At 43.8% G+C, this 25,836-nt stretch overlaps 1 protein-coding gene across 7 annotated transcripts in view; it reads right to left on the bottom strand.

Moving 5' to 3' along the window:
* Positions 1-25,836, bottom strand: part of AGAP1 (ArfGAP with GTPase domain, ankyrin repeat and PH domain 1) — a 155,536-nt gene that overhangs the window by 30,634 nt on the left and 99,066 nt on the right. For all 7 annotated transcript variants that reach the window (XM_053470481.1, XM_053470482.1, XM_053470483.1 and 4 more), the window contains 5 exons: positions 25,158-25,285; positions 24,871-25,026; positions 22,535-22,627; positions 6,192-6,296; positions 2,339-2,507 (listed from right to left, as the gene is read on the bottom strand). In XM_053470481.1, the coding sequence (XP_053326456.1) occupies positions 2,339-2,507; positions 6,192-6,296; positions 22,535-22,627; positions 24,871-25,026; positions 25,158-25,285 (651 nt within the window). The remainder of the gene's footprint in view (positions 1-2,338; positions 2,508-6,191; positions 6,297-22,534; positions 22,628-24,870; positions 25,027-25,157; positions 25,286-25,836) is intronic.

The raw sequence follows: 25,836 nt of genomic DNA, 5'->3' as shown, positions 1-25,836 counted from the left end.
GTCCTGATAAACAGCCTCTGCAGGACACACAACAGGGATAATGTACACTTAAGTACTAGCAATGTGCTGCCATTCTGCACAGCCGATTACTTCCCGCGCCTGTCACTCAAAGAGGAAATGGCTGAAGCCATTAGATAGAAACCTTTGCAATGTATCCGAAATGCATCCTGCGATGCCATTAATCTGAGAGCTGGAGGACGCCTAGAGAGGAGCTTCCCTCCGTGAGGGGGCCAGTGGAAGGGGCTGTAGTCACGTGAAATTGCCCCCCCCATGTCGTTAATCAAGGCCTGCTTATTGCCCCCACCACTGTTTGAGGACAAAAAAGCCCCCTCTTAAACTCTCATTATGAGACATAGAGCACAGCAGAGTGGGAAGCGTGAGAGAAGCGGGTGAGAGGCAGGAAGAGAGGTGATCAGCGTGTAATGGGGGAGACGGAGAACAAAGAATTAAAAAAGTGGTCAAGGATTAAAAACGGTAAAGGAAAAACATACCGGATGGAGAAAAAGGAAGCAGGAGACACGACGGGGAGGAAAGTATATGTCAGAATCTAAGTAGTGGTGGAAGAAGTAGTTTAAAAAAAATAATAATAATAAAATATATATATATATTTCATGCATTCACACACACACATTTATATACACATACAGACGTGCACACAAATGCATGTGTTTTTATACGGGTACTATAAAGTAAAAAGGAAAAGTGTTGAGGAGATAGGAGATGCAGACAGACAATGGGGAGGAGGAGGAACACAGGGGACCAAAGCAAGTCCGATGGCATTAATATTCATGACAATAATTAGTATTCTAGGTCACTGAATATTCATTGCTATTAGTTTGGATTTTATGGGTTTACGAGATGTTCTGATTGTTGGAGTGTGGAGGACGCGGCACGATGAGGACTTTTAAGATGTCATCAGCAGTTCAGCACCGAAAACACATTAGTGGTTTTGGGTAAAAATCAGCCCCTTGCCTCTTGATGGATTTAACATTATGAAAGAGACCTGGGGCTAGTGAAGAGTTGAGGAGGGGGAGTTTTCACCCCCTGTCTCAGTGTGAGAAGCTGGCAATACATTAAGTTTTACATGTTTTAACAAAAAATACCATGAGACACGCATCTCATTTACAACTCTACATTCATTTACAATGCTATATTCCTCTGACTATAAACATCGGACTTGCTGTGGTCTCCTCTACTCCACCTTCGAAGTCTTCTCCATCACCTTTCCCTGCACTTCTTTACTTCCAGCTAAGAGACACATTATTATATTATACATTACCCACCCTTCTGTCCTGAATTCTTCCACTCACGCTCATTCATGGTGATTTTTGTTACCTATCATATTTATATGGTACTCATTTTTTAAACTTTGTTCTTCTCTGCCCACCATTATCTTAGTTGAAACCAGATAAAATAATGCTATATTCATCAAGCGGGAGGTAACAGTAATGAAGGCTTGGGTGTTGTATTCCAACAGCCCTAACCCCAACCCGCCACCCATTGGAAATGGAGGCCACATAACGTAGCAAGGGAGGCGGAGATCCATTTGTTCACTTCTGCCACAAAATTGATTCCAGGGTGCAGTGCATTTTAGTGTGAACTGAGACTTGTTGGCATCCTGGCACTTCAATAACTAATTGCTTTCATTAAAGCTGCTTATAGGTTGTGCTTTATGCCAGTCAGCCAATGTAACAGTTTTGTAGATACTAGGAGTAAAGTTAACCTCATATAAGTAGAGACCGGTCGATGAGAGAGAACAGACAAGATCACTCAGACTCAGAACAGAAAATACCCTTCCTCGTGGTGTGCACATAAGGTGAGTTTTTAGCACATTTATTGCTTATTTTCATCTGTAAATATAATTAGGGTTCATTTAGCACATAGAACTGTAAAGTGTAGAATTTGGAAACAGCAACTGATCAGCGATAGAACAGAAAATGTAATTATTTACAAATAAGCTTGCCTAGTGACCCAAGAGAACACTGTTTGTGACTTTCGGGAATATTTATAGAATATGTAGCGTTACGTAGGCTTTCAAGACCTCGTTGAAAAAAAGAATGAACCTACAAAACATCATATAAAATGGAAATGAACTTATCACCTAAATGATTATTCTACATATATAAAGAAGAACTGAGAATAAACTACAATTACTGGTACAATTGCACATCTCGCATAAGGCACCTGATCTCGTATAACTTACCAAGAAGCGCACACTGCTCAGAAAGCACACTAGCTGGATGTACTCGGCACACAACATACAAGATCCTACACAAAACTTCCACTGCTTGCAACATACACATTTACAGCGCAGCAGGCAATCCAAGCTATCCCATACCTGTGTTAGAGGAGATCTGCAGCCCGCTAACCTCCTTTGTGAGGCCGTTGGTTTTCGGGCTGGCAATTGGCGCGCAAGATGATGTTGCTCGTGGAGGCCGTTTCCCTGGAACTTTGACTGTGGTCCTGAGGAGATCAATCTCTTTACCATGGACATTCTGCATATAATCCTTAAAGGAATCAGAATTGACATGGGATGTGAAAGTCAGCATGGTACCGTCACGCAAACCGCATCATATACCGTCATACATGTTTCATATACTTAGGCAGGACTAGAAACCAGGCATCAGGGATGCACCACATGACAATTCGGCATGTGTCACAAGTCCCGCTGCCCACAGCCGAGTATAAAAGGCTCAGGTCGACTCAAATAAATCATTGAATATTAAGATAATGTGTAATGGAATCACATTGACCCACCAAAGGAGAGTGAACACAAGTGAAAACCCCACGTCAACAGGAGCATACTAGCCATGCGCGGGCTGTGTGTTCTGATCACAAGGGACAAAATATAGCTGTAACATATATGATGCAATGGAAAAACAACCATGTACACGTGTGTCAAATGACTACCACCAGAAGAAAGGAACAGCAAAAATAATGACTACAAATAATGACAAATCAGCGTTCTGGTGAGCCGTGCCCCCTAGCAGAGGGTCAAAGCGAGACACCTCATCGAGGTCGAGGTACAAGAAATGACTTATTAAAAGCTGACCTCATCTCATCCTGCGGATCACCACCAGTAACGGGCTGCGCATCCCGGCTCACATATGCAGATTGCTACCCATTCCACCCCCATCCAAAATCACTGATCACAGGCAAACAGCAGAAGATCAAGGTACACGGACACTTAACAAGACTGGAGGAGGAGGCCGCACCAGCACTCGTGAGATAAAGAGCGTTTAACAAGTCTCTGGGGGCCACTCCACGGACCCCCCCCTTTGCCAGAGCCCCTTTCTGCCCCTTGAAAACCTGAAAAAGAGATAATTGCCAGGCTATTAGCATGCTCGGCTCGCGCTGCCGCTGATCTCTTAACATTAGAAACAAATAAACCCACATGAAGGGGGAGATTATCTGTCTGAAAAAGGAATTGAGTCGCCCCCTGTCACTGTGTTTCCCATTATTTGCGTTTCGGACGCTGGCCGCGTTGCACTTGACACATGTGGCAGGGCGGCGTTTCTCTTATCGTTTATGCGGGAAAAACCTGTATTTGGAAACAAAACAAGACAAAAAAGAAACACGCAAAAATAGCACATGGGACCGGCAAAAAACCTGCACGGAAAGCAATCTGTATGTGTTCGGGTAAGTGGGATGTTTGAGCATGGACGTTACAAAAGGGATGATAGATTAAAATGATAAAAAAAAAAATCTTGCTTTCCATGATTTAAACTCCAAATCTCAACACGGCTCGCTTCCGAAGAATGCCATACACAGGTGTAACGCGTTGTTCTGCAATGTGTTTTTACCCCAAGCAGTAAAAGGGTTAACATCTCTCTCACTAATTATGTTGCATCTTATTGCCATACACTTAATTAGCTGCATTAATGTGATTTCTTTTTACATAGGCAAGCAATTAAGGGCTATGATTGAGTTTCATTCAATTAGCCTCAACAAACATGCTAATTGATGTCCCAGATGCAAATGAGATGTGGTGAGGAGGAGAGGCGCACACTGCGCAGTGGGAGGGGGGATCTTTACTTGAAGAATGGGGTCTCCGTGGGGTCTGGCTGCCGCCTCGCACCCTGTGACTGGCACCTCATGGGGCACTGCTCTGGGGCTGGGTGGGAATGAGAACTTTCCTTCTTGGGAGGGAGGGCTGCGAGTGACTTTATATCGGACCCCCGGGGCAAGCTCTTATAGCAGCAACAATTAGCCGGCGCAGACGGCAGCCAAACGGCAGCAGAAAGCAGATTCGTCGGATTGCTCCACAGTCTGCTGCATCCTTACAGATATAGGGGGTCAGTATCCAGCTCCCATCCGTGGCCACGCGATCCCGCAATCGCCGTACTATTTTATACTGATGCTTTTCCAAATCAGTCACAGCAGAGATCGTTCTAAAGGGGCTTATTCACTGAGAAATGTGAGGTCTGCAGCTTTCTCGCAAGAACAAAATAAAATGGAAAAAAAAAAAAAAATCACCTGTGAATATTGCCAAAGTATCTAAATAAATCAGAAGATCAGGTCCGTTGTTGGCGATAACGAGCACCGCTTACAATGACATCGGAACCCGCCATCTATTACCTTATAGAAATGTACCCTTTACCTGCTACACTCACACCGTACTATCACTTACCCCGCACGTGGATTGCTTGCACGTAGGGATATGTATGATAGCAGACGAGTTTATTTTGCACAGATGAACATTTTACCGATGAAAAAAGCAGCAGTGGCGAGACTGGAGAGACTGACGAGACGGCAGATGTTTTCAGAAGTAAAATTACTAGAGGGGGGCATTGGGGGGGTTGTATTTTTTTTATAAAAAGTTCACCATCTTATTTATTTATTTTTTTTAAATGTAAGAGATATTCATCTAAGTTAAGCGTCACCTAAGTGTGTTTACGTGAAGACACAGAAATGTGTAGCATTCGTAGCCCCGGTTGGTGCGCTCTTATTACGTGTGTATGTTTGTATATATTTACATACCATACGTATATACACACGTATATATTTACAAACTATATGTACATACACATCTATCTCGAGATGGACTTATACATATATACATCCCTGTGCCACGCTGCTGATGCCGGGTCGCCAGTAGCCCTTCCTGACCAAGATTTTCAGACAAAAAAAACTCATCGGTTAAAAAAAAAAGAAAAAAAAAAAAAAGAACGAAGCACATAACCTCTCTGCAGCGAAGGGAGAGCGAAGGAAGAGAGAGAAGGGAGGGAGCGGGGGCTCTCTCGCCTTTTGCTTATTGAGTTTAAGGCATTACACGCAGCAGCACAGAGGGAAGCAACACTAATTTTAATGCCATAAAATGCTTTAAAAGTGCCCCAGGCCCCAGCTACGTGGGAGCTACTTGCACCTAAATAAGACACGGTTCATTTCCTCTGCAGCTTAGCCTAATGTAATCAGCAGCCTGGAGACGCGAGCGCCAGCAAGCACATAGAGAGGGGACACACCGCCAGGGGTCCAGGGGGCTGCGGACAGACTGCTGTTGATTAGAGAATTTTTCAGTTTTGACAAGGATGTAACAAAGAGCTCGTAGAGACCATCACCTGGGGAGGAGGGCGTCTCGGACAGACGTCACCTCCGAACAGCCCTACCGCAGATGAATACATTGGCATGCAGTGCGCCAGGATACACCGACACAGAATGCCAAACACATGTAGATACCCAAACAACGGGGCACAACACAAATGGCACACACAGTCGTACTTACATAGAGCCATGTAACTAAAAGAAGATACACACAACACAAAACAATGAAACCATCAATCTCCTCAAACCGATGAGTAACAGATCCATGTAACATGACCACATAAACAAGGTGTGGGTTCTTTATTGCATTAAATGACTCAATCACCTGAGACTGACTATAAAAATCATACACGCTGAAATAACTAATAGGATTTAGGGGTGCTTCATCTTGATCCAGCCAAGTACATTAATACCTGATTCCTCCAATACATCTGAGTGTTTAACATTTGTTACTGAGAGTCTCATTCTTACAACCCCTTCTTATGGTACCAGTTTTGGCATCACCACAAGGCAGTCAAAAGTCAAACAATTGATACATATTTACCAAGAGCAGATACACAAACCCACACACGCATCAGATATACCCATTTATACCAACATGTGGTTACACAAGATCAAAAGTCAAAGTGGTGTTAGAAGTCTGCACTCACATGTAAACTGGGGTGATAGGTCAAAACTCCATTATCACTCAATGTGACATATTTCTTCTTCCACTCCTTGTTCAGCGACTTTCCACTTCTTTTCATCAGCATGCCCTATGGTGAAACCAGAGATAAGGAATATTAAGGAAGGAAACGTAATTGAGAAAGAAAGTTTTATCGGAATGTATTATTTCAAAGCGGACAATATGTACTGCAACGTACCACGGCCCACCGGTGTATTATACCAAAGCTAATTTTGGCTCTGCAAGAACAGACGTCAATTCCAATATTAAAGCAAAAAAATATTTATGGAATCGATGACATTCTAACAATATTAGAGTTCAATTACTCTGTCGTCAGTAACTCAACACAGGAACGTGGTGTTTGGGGTCAGCCACTGTCGTAGACAAATGCCATAACAAGGACTAGTAATAGGTTCCTAGACTAGCTAAACTAACAATGTTCTACACTGTCCTCTGGCATTTCAAAGTTCAGGCTCACGTAGAAGTGTAGATGAACGTCCTTGACGGAGCAGGAAAGACTAAATTCTCCCGTAGACATGTGCTCCTCACCCAAGAGCGAAGGCAATTTGTATAGGTGGGAGTTGTGCCCCCTTTGGCCGTCACAATACAGCGCTCGCACTCTTGCATGGAAACACAGCTCAATAGCAATTATTTACCAGCAAAGATTTATTGATCGGGTCCCGCTCATGGAGGAGCGGGTTGGGAGGCTGAGAGGGACTTGGGGCAGGAAGGTCCTCAGGAAATGTGAGCGGGATGGTGGCACGAAGGAAGCACAGCTCAGCTTGCAAATGAACTCACAATCCCCATTGGGAAATGTGGCACTAAATCATTCCCATACACAAAACTTCACACTGAGGTATAAAGCATCGCCATTTAATGCTTAAAATATCCTTTTTTATATAAAAGGGTTTTATTTTTTTTGTTTTTTTTTTAAGGAGATGCCACAAACACAATGTCCCCTAAAACTGAAAATGGTGAGAATACGAGATTGGAATACAGAGCCCAACTGGGCTGCTAATGGAGCGCAAGAATGAGGAGTGAACCTGAAACAGTCATTCTAGGGCACTAGGAACCTTCAGGTCAGTTCTGCAAGCAATGAAAAGCGAATATACAAATACACCTTCAAAATTACCAACCTCTTGAATACACAAAGGATGTGCAAGCCAAGTAAACAAGTATCTTTCAAATTTATAACGAACCCAAATAGGTAAAGTCTGCTATTGGTTTTAGCAGCCCTTGCCGCAGCTCCTTGGTACTGAGATGGTTAATCAGTGTCACTTCCCCCCTAAAATCTGTTGTTAATAATTCTGTCACTGTGTAGGAGGAGGGGGGACACCGGATTACACTTTAATAGAGCTGTCAATGGCTCCCAAAAGCCCCTGCCGGGTGCCGAGAGGAGACTTGTTATTGTGGTTGCCCTATTTGCTAAACCTGGAATAAAAAAGAAAACCAAGGAAAAGAAAAACAATAAAAGGATGTTGGTGGCGGGTCACATCACCCCAGTGACCCCACTGTCATTACCAACATCTCACCGCTGGGAGGATATCACACAGGAGCTGGCTTCAAAGAGCCCTGCACAGGAGAACAGTTAATGACAAGCAAATCCAACTCAAATGCCACTAATTGGCTAAACCGCTCACCTCTCCAGCGCTCAGCAGTAATTTACAATAATAAAGAGAGGGAGATAGAGGAAGGAGAACGTCGCTCGCTACCATACCCCCCCCCCACATATATATATATATATATATATATATATATATATATATATATATATATATATATATACATAATGACCGATAGATTCCAATCTGGGGCATCTATGGAATTGGGAAGGTAATTGAGAAATAATGTAGTTTTAACCTGTGAATCACCAAAACACTAATCCACTGTTGGTTTTCCTTTGCCATAACTGCTGTTATGCACTACAGTTCCAATAATGCAAAACACACCAACGAGGCTTGGTAACTCGGGCCGAGCTAAAGAAATCTATGCAGGACTAATAAGCCAGACAGAAAATTCTAGGAGCCAGGAAGGGGTTCTTCCATAGACATCAATAAGAACACAAAACATCAGGCTACGGCAGTAAAGTGTTAGGCGCTGGTCAGGGAATGATGGTCCAGGGCAGCCGACATGCTCTCATGTAATGTTTGAAGGGCGTTTCAATGTTTGAAGAAACTATCTTCGCTCTTCTATCCGATTATATTCATCACTGTACATTGTTTTCCCTATTGCAGTCTATTGGTAGTCAGTTATCAGAGACAGTGTCAGATTTGGCACAGATAGCAGAATCTGGAGAAGAGTGTAGTCAGGGGTCAATAATGGCTTTGGGACCGGCTGAAAGGTGGAGGGAGGTCATTTCTGGAGCCCGCTCATCATATTTTGTACTGCTTTATATTCGTCAGGGCACGACTATGTTCTAAAATTCAGCTTCCCTAAATAACAAAAACCATCCTGTTCCGGTGGCCACAGCTGAAGCTGGAACCTCAGGGAGGCTATTACCATCCACCCGTGACCACAGTCATTCCAACCTGGGGTCCATTATAGGGATGCTCCATCACCTGCCCACCCTGCTGTCCCCTGCACATCTCTCCCAAGGCCAACAATTAAAAGAACCATTTTCTCCCAGCTTGATTTCCACAGGCCACTGCAGCTATCCCCTGCATATTAACTGAAAGTCTGTCGTATCTAAAAGGCATTGTGCGCATGCGCCACAATATACAGGTGCATGTCAGTCACTACACAGAGCTATGTACACATACCAATTGTGCTTTTAGCTACTATTAAGTAAAATGTGTATAACCATTACATGCGCTCTAGGTAAATACCATTGATATGAAATATCTTGGGACGTTATTAAAGTCTGGCCCTGCAGAGTATCCGTGCGAGAAGGGTCAGGTTGGCTCTTCCCAACGTATGGTTAATGCAGATAGATTAACAAATTTGATCTGGAACTAAATGCAACATTGGATACATCCTCCATAGTACTGCCAAAAATTACAGAATTATTTATCACGTATAAATGCTGTTTCTTGGGAATACTTGTAAGCTGGCACCCATAGCTTGTTTCCATAAGGATTCTTACACTTAAGACCTGCTAAGGGTTATTTACTTATCCTTAAAAAGAAAACTCCAATCAGTGGGCTCAGCCCAGAGGATTTTAATAGAACTTGGACTTAACATGCTTGGGTCCAGTTCAGTTCACGGTGTTCCTTGGAGCAGTTCTCACCAAACTGTGGGCATTCCCATGTAGTTACCCCAATAGGTTTCACATGATAAGAATACTTCATAAGGGTTATGACAATTACATACTAGGCTGACTTAAACCCGAACTCTGGAAATATCAGCATAGGAATGGTTTACCACCACTACACACACCCCACATCAAGAGGGCAAGGTATACAACATGACGTATTACCATGTATCGTAATGCAGAGACCGTAAAAGAGCTGGCTGAACTGATAGATGTTGAACTCCTACCGCTTATGTGTTGGTTGAGACGTATTCGCTGGAGATATAATGGTTCTTTGCTTGCTTTGACTGTAAGCAGGAATAAGGGCCAGCCCAGGCAGATATCCCAAGCTGTTACATTTAACATAATACATTTTAGCCACATAGGGAAGCACTCAAAAGACTGTGCTGAATATGCCACGATCTCTGAATCCGGCACAGTTCAGTGTTAATCTTCTATGACTTGCCGAGGGCGGCTTAGCTTGGTAGGAGTGGCGGGACAAGTTCATCTGAAGGTCTGCTACACAAGAAAATCCACACCGTGGACTTCAGGAAGGAACATGGTAAAGCTCAGCACAGCTTGGCAAACAATGATCTGTCTGAGGTTTATCTGCTGAGTTCAGCATGGCTGCAGGCCCTTCACACAAAATACCATTCAGTCATATAAGCTATAGCAGATTAGACCAATATCTCATGAAACCTGTGTTTATAGCTAAAGGGAAGAGACAAGGATCATTAAATACGTGACTAATTAAATTAATTAGTTTTACACACATAATGTGCTCTCTGCCTACTATTAGAGCTCCAGTAATTATTGGGAGGATGACCCCACTCGTAGATCTTGAATGGCAAATATGAAAATCAATATTTATTAAAGTTACTGGGCTATTGGTTTGATCATTATTGGGTTTAATGTTGACTGTTCTATGCAACAGCAGCATTTCTAGACCATAAAATCCCAATAATTACTCGAGAGGCACCTGCAATATGCTACAACGATGCCAACCGAGAGGACACATCATTTTGTCTAGCGAGCCAGTGCGTGTTGTTGTATGCATGTTCCCATCTCTATCTTATGTGTAGTGTTATCCCGTGCATGTTGCTCTTCCTATATGTGTTATAGGAGGTACCTGCTTGTAACCAGGTGTTCTCATAGCAAATGGTTAAAACTAACAATGTTTGTATCCAATACCACCTAAATCTCACGCTAAACATCTCACTGTGTTCTGAAGATCTCCCTCCCCACCTCCCAATGAAATGTTAATGGAGACCGGAATGCATGTCTTATAAATGTAACGGGGATCGCATTCACTTTGTTCACGACCACGGCAGATACATATCGGTGAAATATGAGCGGCTCGAGCAGCATGGCTGAGTGCCTTGTCCAAGGTCCTGAATTCGGTCCCTAGTGGAGCTCTGTCTACAGGATTCCACCCAGCTTCTGCTTCCCTCATCATTAATTCTCTGTCTCCGCGTTCCTTGCTATCTGCCTCTTGTCATGAAGATGAAAGTGACATTATGCTTCTAACATCAAAATCATTTGATACACAATGTTTTACGAGAAGGACATTTAATGGCTCATTTAGCACAACAGTTATTAGATTTTAGTCAACAATTAAAGGGTGGCAGGATAAAAAAGCAGGGTCTGCGCTTTTTTTGCTCTTCAAAATATACATCTTCACAGCTCCTTACACATGACAGCTCAGGCGCCCAGAACATGCACATTATAGCGGAGATCAGATTGATTCCACGCTGCTCGGGAGGCGGCCGGATCCGTGTAAGAGGAAACACACTCCTTTTTATCGTTTAACCATTTGCTTCCAGAATGCCATTGTTATACAATGCGGCTACCCGGCCCACACCCTATCCGCGACGAGGCCAGTTTCGGGGTTTTATACTCGAGCCCGTGTCCCCTGGACACTCAAATGGGGTCGAGCACAGAACCAAAAGCCCACGCAACGGGGGGGGGAGCTATGGCTTCTCCACCGTCTCCTCTCCCCCCACCCCCTGCCTACTGACACAATGAGTCTCAAAGTGTCATTCATCTCGCTCAGCGTCTTCGCGGAGAGCACATTATCTCACATTGTTATTAGCAAATACAAATGGAAAACAAGAGCAGAGCCATTTGTAACTAAGTGGAATAGCGCGTTACACCGTCTCGAGGTGCCGTCCGGGGGGGGGGGGCTGAAATGCATCTTTGTAAATTTTCCCGTCTTTTCTAAATCGAACCTGGCTGTTTTTTTTTTTTTTAGATTTCCGACTAACTCAAGTACAGTACCCCAAAGCCATTTACTTCGTGTACTCTGGCTGTGCACCGATTTCTGCACCGATAACTGTTAGGCAGCAATTAACACGAACAAATAAACACAAAACTCCCACGTTCATCTAATGAGCACTTCCATACAATACGATGTATTTACACACAGCGCGCTAATACCAGCGGATCACTGCCAGAGCTAATTCCAGCTCGCTCCATTCCCCATAATAACTCAATCAGCGGATAGAAAACACACACGGGGTTAACCTATTCCCCGCCAACTGGCACTGCTGACCACTGCAGCGGGGAAGGGGTTAAGCAAACCAACGAAAGCCTTTTTTAAAAAACGTTATTTCCTGGTGACGGTGCCGTATCTGGAGGGATATTACCTGTATTAGATATATTTATAAGCCTAAGATGGGATAGACAGAGAGGAGCGCCAGCGTCTCCCCCGACCCGATGGTCCGCAGGGCACGGCCCCCTGCACCCCCCACCCTTACACTGTCAGCGACAGGAGCTACCCAGAGAGCAGCTAATGGGATTAAACGCCGGCTTTAATTTTAATGAACAAAGTTGCCCGTAGCAACATAAGCGGCAGCGGAGGCTCCGTTATCATTAATAAAGCCCAGACAACATTAGAGGCCCGACAAGAGCACAAAATAAAACGAGAAGAAGCCCCCGGCCCCCACCTCCCGCTGGGCTAAATTGGCTGCCCAATTTTTCTTAAGTGTCCGCACTATTTAGAAGGCAATTTATTAATTTTTGTCATCCATTGTCACTTTGACAGGCCATCACTTCCCCATTCGGAACTTTACAGAAAACTAATTGAAGGACTGGCAGTATTTATGAGGGATATTATTTATCAATTACGTCTGATAATGATACTCTGCCCCGCTACCTTCCCCAGCCCTCCCCACCTCCTCCTCCCCCCCAGCGGCTTCCGTCGTCACATCGCACATTGACTGACATATTGTCTCTCCGAGGGCAGCACTCGCACCACCAATCTTTGTGACATCGGGCAAGGAGCACACCACCATCTCTTCAACTCCTAAAAACCCCGAACTGACCGGATGCTTCTTTAAAAGTCTGCAGGGAGGCTGGTTAATGCATCCACAACTTTTTCAGGTCTATTTAATTTCGCAGCATGATCCCGTAATTTGCGAACTATAAAAAATATTTGGAGCCAATTTTTTCTTCAGAATTCCAAAATATTCACGCTTGGTCCTGTACAACTTATATTTGTGCATAGATATACACACAAGCGCCTGCAAATTATATAATTTAATAACATAAATGATATTTGGGGAGATAAAATGTTTTATTACCCCAATGCTATGGCCACTAAGTTTCACCTTCATCTTTTTCTTGGTCTGGTGGGTTGGATGGATTTGACTTCAACCATAATAAATGACTCTTGGGAAGGAAATATATATATAGAAGGCATTCGACTTGTTGACTGTATGGTGGCTCCAATGCCTGGTGGGGTGGGATTAGGAGACCGAATGCTCAACCTTTCACGATTTAATTAAATGAAGGACGGTACAGAATCCATGACCATAAGGATGCTGACAGAGGAGTACAAGAAGAAACTATCATAAATAGTGTGTTTTTTTTTTTTTTAAGGTGGAGATGGCAAAAAACAACAAAGAAGAAGAAAAAAAATAATCACATTGTCAACATGGAAGAAAATTAGGGACACACCATAGGGTTGAAGAAAGAGGGAAGCATAGCGGAGATAAAGTTCCCCTAATCACAGTGGGATCAATCACAGCTCAGGGTTCTCTCCCCAGCCCATGGGCGATAAGCCTCTGAACAGACACACACTGAATGGCGCTCATTTGCAGCAGTATTGTTGGTGGGAATTAAGCAGGAGATGGAAACGCAGGTGTCCTTTGTGAAAGGGGATGCCAATTCTGGGAGGCGTGGGACTGATGGACTCCAAACTTTCAAGGCCTTTGTTGGGAAATGTCAGAAGAACATCAGGTTAGCCCGTGAGTGACATGGTGGGAGAGAGCAGGGCAACTATCGTCGGAACCAATCTAAGCATCACCCACCAGCTCACTCCTCCAGCTAATCCATCATCACCTATGGGACACAGGGAGGGGACAGTGGCCAGACTTGGTCAGAGATAAGTACATACGAGCAGCCAGTACAAGGACAGAGAAGGGCAGGCCTGGGGGACATGGAGAGACGGAGATGGTGATAAAAAGAAAAAAAAAATTCTACAAGCATGTTATCTGATGAGGGTTCTGGGTAATTAATTATAAACTCAATTACCTAACGCTTACTTCAGCACTCTCTATTCATTAAGAGATAAAGCCTGACTTGGTGATAAGTTTCTGTTCCTCGCAGCAGAGGGCTCCTGAGTCTGTGTATTACCAGGGGGGCTGATCAGAGGCAGTGGGATAACAGCATGATCACAGGCGACAGATCAGCGACTGTACAATACACGCTCTCAACAGGAGACCCCACTGATGTTTCCACGTGTAATTATCACAGGCACCAGCAAGCATCGTCACAATCCATCTCTGCGCAGGTAGACCGCGCTGGCAGTAAAGGGGTTAATGTTCACTCAACGGGCAGAATATGTCTGCTTAAGGTTAGAAGGCATATGCTCATTAACAATACGCAGGGCAACGCATCAAAGTTTCCCCAAACATGCGAGCTCGGCCCTTTGTACCGGATTGTGGCAGGCGGGGTCCCAGTGTCCTTCTCCCAGGGACTTGTGACGGCGGGTCGTTAGTATTCACGGGAATAATTAGGGCTGCAGTTAATTTCATTAGAGGCTTCGCTGCTAAATGAAGCAGATTATGAGACACCTTTTATTACAAGCCGTGAAATTACAGCCTGTCAGCTGCCAATTGCAGAGTAAAACAAATGAATTACAGCATAAATAACACATGAGGGGGGGGCTCAGCTACTAATGTCAGAAGGAAAGTATATGCGACGTGCAGCACTGCAGGAGATAGGCTACCAGCTCATAATTATCAAATTGTCGCAAACTTCAACAACACAAGAGAAGTCATTAAAGGAAATGCCCTCCTGAAATTACCTGCATGTGAAGAATCAAATATCAGGGGGCCAACTATGGTTTGTGAGAGGCCTTCGACTCGAGGGGCCACACGTTATTCAAATATGCGTTATCAAAGGAACACAATACACAAATTACTTTATTTTTTAAATGAACTTGTATCTTCCCTCCATATTCTGCAGCGGGCCCTATATTTCAACAAGGGTCCGAGGCAACTAGGTCTATGGTAGCCCACCTTATGCCTCCAAATGGGTATATGGACATAAGTGGGAGCTTATAAGAATGATCAACAGGCCACGTGCGCCCTAGAAACAACATTCAGTATTAAATCCCCATGGAGTTTTATTCTGTAGGAAAAGGTCTTGCGTGTGCTGGTTACACGTGTTGTTTGGAAGGTTATTAATCAGCCACCTATGCATATTGCACAGAATGATTTGATATGTTGCAGCTGGCATTCTCTGTGTTATCTCAAAGTGTTTCTTCCCAGATCTTCCTGGAATCAATGAAACAAAAAGTGCATGGCCCACAGACTTCCGGAAGAAACAGACTTCATTAGCATTGCCATAAAGAATGAGCTCGGTGTGGAAAATCACCCCAAACATCACGGACAATGGTAACCTCTACGTCTGCCGATAAAGGAGATCTATTGGAACGGAAAGAGATTCCAAGACCAAGGACATGCATTCCTTGGATTTTTCCTTGGGATGGACAGGGAGGAAAAGATTTCGCCCCAAAGCCAGTTTGGGGTTTGGAAATGTGCCCAAAATCAAACCTTTTGTGGACACGTGTTTTGATTTTTTTGTGCAAGGCATATTCTAGAATTTAAAATATATCTAAATCTCCACTAGGGTTATATAGCGACGAGAAATAAACCCAGACGAGTGATCTCTATATCAATAACTGCTAAAACACAATAGGAGTTTGCTTTCCTTTGACAGCGTGGACTGTGAACTCGAGGAACAAGAACGGAAGAGGTTAATGCGTGGCCTTAGCAATGGGATTCGGAGGCCTTCTTCACCGACACTTTCTTATTATCCATACGCGCCGTGCAGACGCTCCAGCTCCTTAAGCCTCCGTGGGTATAGCCATTTGACATGATAATAGCCATTATTACTGGTAATCAGTCATTACTGGGAGGATTGGTCTGTACAGGTGAGGTACTTTACTGCATTTGCATGATTACATTTCCGCCCCTGAGCTCTGCACACGCACTGAGACAGAGATGTGATGCTTTACTACAACCATCGCCGCTTTGAAATTGGAGACCATGGCTTCCATGTTTGCTGAAAGCAAAGCTTATTTGAAATGCTGAATGGATCAAATGTATACTTTGTCTATAAACTGGGAGTTTAGCACAAACCTTTTTTCTAGGATATACCTAAACTGCTTTCCGATGCAAAAATAATAATATGATTATGATGGGAAGGAGGGTGTATGGGGGTGAGGAGCAACTAAGAAGATATAGATATAAGACAACAATGAAGAAAGGAAGGAAGATGAAAGAGTTGATTTTGAGTTGTGACATCATACGCGTGAGCAGTTTGGGCTGTGAACCTGCCTCGTCCTCCCCCTAGTCCTTGAATTATTTAAATGCCGTCCAGGTGCTACCCTCTGTGAGGCATCCAGATGATTTATGGAAGCGCTGTGAGGTGGGTACCACTCGCCGTAGGGCATGTAGAGACACGTGGGTAATTACAGGAGGACTGATGAAGGAGGGAGAGGGACATTTCAGGGCTATGATGGTTGATTAGTGAACAGTTTTTGGACATAAGGCTTCCAGACCTTTAAATACATGGGGTGTTAACCCTGTTTTGGGATCAATCACAGTATTGAAGGGAACAGCTTAATATCTGGTAAAGGTATTGAGTTTGGAAAGATCTCTGCTAAGATTACTACAAAGATTGGCAATTCACTACTACAATGTTGCCAAATATTAAACAACACTTTTCCAACGTGTGAATTGTATATAAAACGTGATACTGTTATCCAATCTTGTATCGTACACAGCCTGTAAGGATTAATGCAGGTGCTTTTAACAATGAACACAACTGGTTTGCTAAAGCATATCCTACTGTGGACTGATGATTCCATGAGGACCACGGAGCAATTAACAGACATTCCAGTGGTCCAGGGAGACCCCTAAACAAACAATGCAGCTTCCAGCTCCATCAGTGGTCTAAAGATGTTCACCACTGATTGGCTGCTTCAGTGGCAGGAAAGTATTACCATTGACATCCTTGGGAGCACTTTCCATGCACGCTTAAAGGGGGTCTCAACAGAACCCTTGCTTTATCGTTCACCGAGCCAGCACTGGAGCCAACTGGCAGTAAGTATATCGCAGGCAAAGAGATGTGACTGTCAGAACATACCTCTCGCGCAGAAAGCAGCTGCGGGGACCATGTAATGCATTAAAGTGCATATGATGGCTGGAGTATACCTTTTTCTGCAACATATAATGATCTATAGAAGCTTGTCTATGCATAGTGCTGCCTCCTAGTGGTAAAAAGGTGGAAATATCTGTTGCAAACATCCTTAGCCTTTTATATACACAAAAACAAAGACATAAGGGTTGTGGAGTTCTCATGCATGATCAGGTCATTTTAAAGGTCACTGTAGGTCACCAACGGCTTTTGTATTTTCAGCCCTACCAAAAACGTGTCATTTCATAAGCCTGTGATGGCAAAAGGTGCATAAAAGCAGACAGGGCGGGTAATACAGTTACATTTATATGCTATACTGTTGTGCCACTATAACACACCGTTACTTAATCATACCGCTTGTGATTTGGTATCCTGTCGGTTCTAAAGCTTCTAAAGAATAAACAGGTGGTATTTATGGAACGGGACATGAGTGACTGTATCTGTGGCTTCACAGAAATAAATAACGCTTCTGGATGTGAAAAGCAACAGGGAGTAAGAGAAGAGATCCCTGACGCAGTAACACAACCCGTGCAAATATATACATTATTTATGTTTAGGAGTCAAGTTATTTTCTATCACAAGTTCATACCGGTAGTTGTAAATAGTTAGAAAACAAACGCACTTTAGGTACAATGTAGTAAAAATTGAGCAATCATCAGAAATGTTCCATTGGCTGCTATGGTGACTGCACTAGAACAGCTCTTGAATAAGTGCCTTTGTGCCTTTACATTGTACAGGAAAGTAGAAACATACCCCGACACACCAAGGAACGGCAAGCAGATTAACAGGTAGGAAAAGCAAGCAGTGTGTCTATGGTATTAAACCCACCTTGGTCTTTTACGGGGCACCAACCAGCATGTTCCAAACCCAAATTCAGTCAAGAGGGAAGCCCGAGGAGCGCACCTAGAGAACGGGACAGACAGGGCGACGAGGAATCTCTCTGCAGTCCTTCCTACAAAGTCTGCGCAGCCCTCACAACACCTTTGCCCTGCAAATCAATTTATTCTTGTTCCCCGTACAAAGAACCAGGCCATTACAATGACAAACACAAAGCTCGTTCATAATTAGCACTTAATTAGTACCAGGGAACAGATGTTGTTAGAGCTTCAGCAGCTACACAGGTTCTGTAAACAATGCTTATAAATCTAAACGAATGTATTAAACATGATGTGCCTGCCATCCGCCACCAGAATAAATGTGCAGCGGGATGCTGGCTGACAGACCCGGCGATACCGTTCACGCTAACAGTAATGTGCGTGACATCACACCCGTGTTACCGCACACGGCATCGACACGCTCTGCCAGCAACACAACCACACTTGGGAACGATACGAAGATATCAGGATCAGCGCTGAGGTCTGTTATACAAATAGACCTACATAAAATACTACAAACAAAGAGAGTTGGGGGACTTGGCCAACCAAATTTATGAGCATTTCCAAAAATTGTTTAACACCCCTCAGCATGTCCTACCTCGCACCCGCACGGGAAGAAAAAACCCTTACTACTGAATAATCTAGACACCCCAATATCCAATGTACGGGGGTGAGAATAAAAACTGCTCTGTTGATATCAGATTGTCCTCCACACCAAGAAGTAACAGAGAAGTCCACAAGGCCAACGAGTAGAAATGTAATTTGCACGCTTTGCCTAAACAGCCAGCCCATGTGTAACTAGCTAAGGTTAAGTTATATCAAAAAATTCAGAGTACGAGGCATCTGAATAAATCAAATAATGTAACCTGACTGATCGGACCCCTAGAGGGTCAAAAGTGTGAATGTGATTTACTGAGATAAATGTTCTCCCAGCAGAAGTGGTAGAGGGTAATATAGTGAGGCGATCTAAATAGGCATAAGATATGCAGGAAACTAAGGCCAGACCAAGGACTGATTAAGCTCTGGGTCCCTGTATCAGGAAGGGTTGGGAAGAATAGATGGGCTGAATGGTTCTTATCTGCCATCAAATTCTACATTTCAAAAAATATCCAGAAAGAAAAAAACCAAAAGGGCTCCAGAAAACCATTGTTAAGTTACCGGGTATTAACTGTTAGAGGAAGGCATGTGGAAGGGTATCAGGAAAGCAACGAGATGCGTGCAGAACATCGGCTAGGAAAGGAACTGGTATCTTAGGAGCATGAAGTGGCACATGCAGGGTACGGGGAGGGAAAAACAAATGCACAAGCAGGGAATTAAAAGGGCAAACAGGCACACAAGGGGTATTAACATGGCAAACAGACACACAAATAAAAAGGACAAAAACATAGTAGGGTATAAAGAGAACCAAAAGCTATGTGGGGGTATTAAGGGGGCAAGGAGGATACCCCCATAGTATCACTTATACAAGATCTGAGACAGCGTAGCAATCTCATATGCAGACAAACACACACACTGCTCCTCTCATTACATCTAATTGGTAAACATGATTGTGAAGCTGGGAGAACAGACACTTAAGGAAAAGCAACAAAACGGGAAAAAATGAAGTGAGAGAGAGTGTGCAGACCCCAGGGAATTACCAAATCAATTAACAACTAATTCAGGATGTAATTTCCGGATTGCCTCTTAGCACAAAACTGTATCTTTAATTTCTCAAGCAATAAGCATCATCCAGAGAGAGGGCTCTAACACACACTGACGCTTCAAATGAGTTTACAAGTATCTCTTTTTGATTGGCTATATAACATTATTTTCTTCACAGTTCGTTGACACTGCTGCCGAGTGCTTGGAAAGATTTAATTATACTGGTACAATCGTTAGCAGCTTTCAGTCCCATCCACAAGGACTCGTAATGAGTCTCTGTGACTCAACCAACGCTGGGTGACCAAATTATATGCGGCAAAGTGATACAATTCCACTCCTAATGGGAAGCTGTTTATGGGCCCCATTTAATAAAGATTTGTCCCAGAGGCTCTGGCGTGAGACACCGGGAAGAGACGAACAAACTTCTGTCCAGAGGTCTGATGGATCTCTGCCGCCGGCGGGTGGTAACACGAGGTCTGTATGCGGTCCTGTTTCACTGGGTCTAACTGGAGCCGTCACAAAGTGGAAGCACTCAGCGATGCAACAGTCATAAAAACACATTTCTCCCTCCGGTATCCTGATTAATAGCCAAAAGCTCCTCATAAAACACAAAAGGTCATAATTACATTTATGGGAATAAAACAGATAAATATATTCCTAAGCAGCACATGATGTAAAAGACAAAAGCAAACAGCAGAGAGACCCCATTTATGAGCGCTTTCAATGCAAAGAATACAATCACGCTTCAAAAATAGTCCTTCATTTCCACCTTTCTTCATGAAAAGATTTACCTAAACAATACATTTCCGCTGTGTGTAAATATGTCACAAACGAGTCCAGAACCCTTGTGTGGAGTTAATTTCTGTACTTGTCAGAAGAAAGAGGGAAGCAGTTGTCAGGGCACAGGCTCTTGAGAGCAGAATGTGTGCAAAGTTAAACTTCTTCCCCTAGTCTGAGAAATCACATCTGCAGCTCCAACATCACATGTTTGTACGCAGGACAGGAACTGCATGGAAGATGTACGTTTCCTTTTAGAGAAAACAATGCTCAGATAGCACTATTTATCCAAACGCAACGGTAGACATTCTACTGCGATGGGCAGGAAATATAAATCAAGGATGATGGCTATATTGTTATGCAGGGTACGAGTGAACTATACAGGCCAACTGATTATTGTCTGTCATCAACATAGTATGCTTGTCTATTGCAGCGGAGGCATGCAAAGTGCTAGCTCCCTGCCCCAACCACTGTATGTCTACCAGTCCAGCATGGTGTGTGTGTGTGTATATGTGTATGTATGTATGTATATATATATATATATATATATATATATATATATATATTATATATATATATATATATATATATATATATAATATATATGATACGGGGGCTGTAGACCCTGGCAGCGGATATCTCAGGAGCCACCTCCCATCTGCCAGCACTGATCTGCATGTCACCTTCCCTGCCTCATTTGTACCTCATTAACTGCCTCTGACTTAACAAGATTTATGCAAATGGCACCAGAGGAGCCTCTGCCTCCCACTGCAATCAGGCGTTCTGTATGTACGGCTCTCGGCGGCCAGAAATATGGCAATTGTGAGGAAAGAGGAGGCTGGCAGAAATAGCGTCAGATACAAGAATATTTACTTATTACTTCCTCACACACACATACAGAACTGTATCTGTACATAGACGTCCGGGAATATAGAATTTATCCTCAAAACTAGACAGACGGGGGACAACAAAAAAAGAATTCGGAAAGGGAAAAAAAGCTTAAACACAATCATGAAAGATACGTGTACAGAAGGAAGAAGCACTATATTACACAGGAGGCATACACATACTGATCCACGCATATATAACGCTAGCCGTATCCGATTGAGCAGAGATCCCCAGGGATAGTGATCAGGAGGGCACGGCACGGCCTCGGCTCTCATGCCAACGTATACAAAGAGAGACTAGGGTAGGGGTACCATTAGACCTGACTTTCAGAAAACACCTGCAAAGTTTGATTCCATATCCCTCATATAAGAGGCACGGTTTCTCAGACTGATATCCGGCCGCTGGATACACATTTGATGGAGACTACGGTGGTCTGTCGGAGGCTGGAATCACACAATGTACATTTCTTCTCTGCCTCGTTATAAAGCCCTCACACCTATTGGATCCATACCAAAGCTTCTCCTCCTCGTTAGGCTACTAACGGTCTTTCCTAGGCTAATGTTTCACAGCTCCAGCTCCTGCTGGCTCTACTTTAAACCCCCCCTTCTCCCCAGCACGTCACCAGAAAGAATTAATTAAGGCCGTTCATTAGGGCTGTAAATGCTCACTCGGGTAATGGAGGCCTAAATGAAACTGAACCTAATCAAAAGGTACAAGTACTTCATTAGCAAATTACAAACAGGGTCTTGCAGCTGACACGTTCAGTGTGGCTAATTGCCCGCCGGCCTTCGGAGGGGGGCTCATATTACCAGCCAAATCAAGCCCGTACATGGTTATCAGAGGGGGCTCCCTATCCCTCCCGCAGACAGGCACACAGAGGCCCAATCAAAGTGTTCTGCACAAAGGCGTCACTTTGAAGCTACCTAGGCCTGGCCGCCTTCCCCTGAACAGCTCACTTCATTAGGGCCTGTTGTCACATGGCGCCTTCCCCTCCCCCTCTCACACCACCTCCTTATCCTAATGATCCCATTTTAATGTGCGCAGGATTCGTGCCTAATTGATGTCAAGTGAGCAACTCTTCTACATTCAGGGAGGGGGGCATCAAACACGGTGCAGAGAGCGGGGGCCTCGGAGACGAGACCCCGAGCGTGGGCTCCTCTAATTACACACCGGAGCCTGGCAGAGGGAGGCGGAGGCCGAGAGGAAGCTTACCTGTTTAATTGGTATTGCTCGCCCGCTGCCGATGCTGTCGGCTCTGCTCTCTAGACCTTTCTTATCTTTGTCTGGGTCGCTCCCTTTTCGAGACTGAAAAAAAGCAAAAGTTCACATCCCGTTAAAACCTCGGCAAACACAGAGCGTCAGGTCCCCCGGCGCGTCTCCCGCCCTCCCGTCGGAGCAGCTTCATTTAATCTGCTGCGGGCGCAGAATTAAGAAATGAAACCTTTTTGGAGCAGTCGGACAGCAAGCTGTTGCAGGATCCGGGGCCATTTGCAGAGTGATTACTCTTCTATTTTTGGCTACAATTTTTACCGACAAAAGGACAAGCAATGCACCTCAGAGTCACACGGGTAGCGATGCCGAAAACAACCAATTTGCACTTAGCGTAAATTTGCTTTAACCCTTCAAAGTGTCAGAGAGGTGAACAGCCAACTACTGCAGGTATTCCCAGTGAATGCTGCTGTTCAATACATCCCCGAGATTGCGGCCGAGTCCCTTATCGGAACACTGACGTATAACGTCCTTAGACCAAGAATCAAATGACATGAGGCTCCCCTGGGGTACGGTTGCTACCTAAGGATACTCTACAGATAATATTACACAGCAAGTGGGGCCGGTGTTCCCGTGTTGAATCTTTAGAGTAAAAGCTGCTTCGCACAAGGATCTCCATAGTATCGTTACAGAACTTAATGCCCCTGGCTACCTGTTATACCTCCGGCGTGTAAATGCCCTTAGCGTTTGCGAATGAAACAGAAGCCAGGATCTCGAATGATGCCCATGCTTGTTTAGCATTTCTATACCGTTTAGACACAGGGTCATGTTAACGTTGTAAAGGCTACGTTGTGTATACGGAGTTTATATTTCTGTAGACATCTGTAGAGCTCCAAGATGAGAAAAAAAATCTTATCCGGAACACTATGACTAGAGATCTACTTCCCAGGACTTATTCACCAACAGGGCATAAAAACAAAGCAAATGCCACCACTTTTTTCTGCCTCCCTACGGATATTCTGGCAAAAGGTCTTCTTGCAACACTTGGACTTCCAGGGGGGTTTTGGGGGCCAAATGTATTAAGTTCCCTTATACAGAACGCTGTCAGTGAGCGATTTCTAATGTGAGGAAGGAGCAGTACATCTCTCACTCTGCAGAGTAACTAACCCTGACAGCTGCACTCCATTAGCCTGCCCAGCAACCACTAGGAACAGTACAGCGCTGTGCCCGGCAGACACAGGGTTAAGCCCTTTGGTGCTGAAAAGGCAGGCGACGCATTCAACCCTACATATGGTTGAATAAATCTAATAACATGGGACGTACAAGAATCCTGGCACTGAAAAACATTAAAAAATACATCGCTGAATAGTTTGCATGGCTCATTAAAGATGGTTGTCTGCAGACAACTTTGTGCTCCATGTCCAGAAAAAAAAAAAAAAGACGAGGGGATTCTTAGGTGAGGATTAAAAAAAAAAAGTGTGATTTTTTTTATTGTTAGAGATTCATTGGACATTTTCAACAAATACATGTTAAATAAACACATATATATAAAAAATATAAAAATGAAGATTAGCGAGTCCATTTGCACATAGAACGGGAAATACATAGAAGGGGAATTTACGGATGGAGCTGCTGTGTCTTGTTTTCTGCTGCCACCTGGTGGGCATAAACGTAATTTACACAAATATATCACAATCCGTATGCTCCATTGTGCTTTTACATGGGCCTTTATTTTTCAGTTGTAATTTAGCAATTATATATGCAAATAAGTCAAATTAATTTCAATTAAGTCAAACGTCTCCAGCTTATTTCTAAAGTCGATTGGACTCGCACGGCCCTTTATATTATTGTAACACTCCTGTATGCTTTCCGTTTCTTTGTTAGTAATCAGCCTTTTTTAAAGTATTTACTAAGCATGTGAAAACTGCGTCACTCGACAGTGAACTTCACATTTTTTTGTCCTTTTATGTAGTTTAAAAAAAAAATATACAAAAAAAACCTTTTCTATGGTGAATATAAAATATCCTTTCCTGTAACCTAAAAGGATGCTCCGTGTCATCTCTGAAGTCCCAGCTGTAAAGAGATCTTTCAGTGGCACAGCTGGACATTAATGACCGAGACCACGACTCACATGACAGGTAATAGTGAAACTATTCACTACTCCACTTGCTGGGTTCCTGAGCTTAACTTACAGAGAAAACCCTGCTCCTTCATGGACAGCCTCCTTAATAGCTATAGAAGAATGAAGCAGCTCAGAGTATGTCGCCCAGAATCTGTTTCAATTAAACGGTAAGCCATATTATGCGGCTCCTGACATTAAGTACGTGGTACTGACTCACCGTGAAGAGGTTGGATCTCCGCTTGGATTGCTTGCGGACAGGAGTGGGGGTGCTGGCAGTTGGGGGTACATCAATCCTCAGCTCCTTCTGGCTAGTGCTCGGGGTGGAAGGGACAGATGAAGAATAGTCACTTAGGCTCCCTCCACCATTACTGGTCTGCGGAGACAGTGAACAAGAAGCAGTGTATTCCGGATATTCGTGTGCATGTTTAAATGGTTTATTCATATGTATACACATGTGTACCGTGGGTGAACGAGCACGTGGCTGCATCGCTGTATATCGCATACCTGGCTAATGTGCACAGCAGACACCTGTGTCGAGCACACAGACGTGTGGCTGGGAGAGTTTGGCAGAGACTTGCAAGGACCAATGGAGAGCTGCTGCTTCTTACGGGTTGCTACAATTTTCTGGGCCACTGGAAATAGAGAACACAGAAGATATGTGGACGGATGGGATAGAGAAATAGCGTACACAGGAAAATGGGGGCAGAAGGAGGGAAAGTGGCAGCAAACAAAAATAGGGAAGAAAGACAAAGAAAGGAAGAGAAGGTCAGAATCGTTACAAAGGAATCTTATAGACACAGCAGTAGATTCGGCTTCAAACCAATAAAATAAAGCATTGGCAGTTCAGGCGTTCACAGTATGTATTATGTCACGTCCAGCCAGGAACTCTGCACACGATCAATAGATTATCACTCTCAGTGTACCTTCTGTGGACTCAACTCTCTAACTTATTCCTCCCTATAAAGCATGTTGCGATTAATACTTAGAACCATTTGACAGCTAAACTGTTTTGTGGTTCTATAGCACACGCACGGTCACATACGCACACGTTCACACACAGTCATTGCCGCTTTCAAGCTCCAAACTGCTGAGAATGACTAAAGTACATGTTGGGAAGACATTTATTGTGATTGATCGCCCATAAATATATTAAAATCAAATATGGAAGGGATTTATTGCATCT

Source organism: Spea bombifrons, chromosome 7 (assembly GCF_027358695.1).
Source record: "Spea bombifrons isolate aSpeBom1 chromosome 7, aSpeBom1.2.pri, whole genome shotgun sequence".
NCBI lineage: Eukaryota > Metazoa > Chordata > Amphibia > Anura > Pelobatidae > Spea > Spea bombifrons.
Note: the sequence above shows the minus strand (reverse complement) of the source record. Positions and strands in the feature narration are given on the sequence as shown.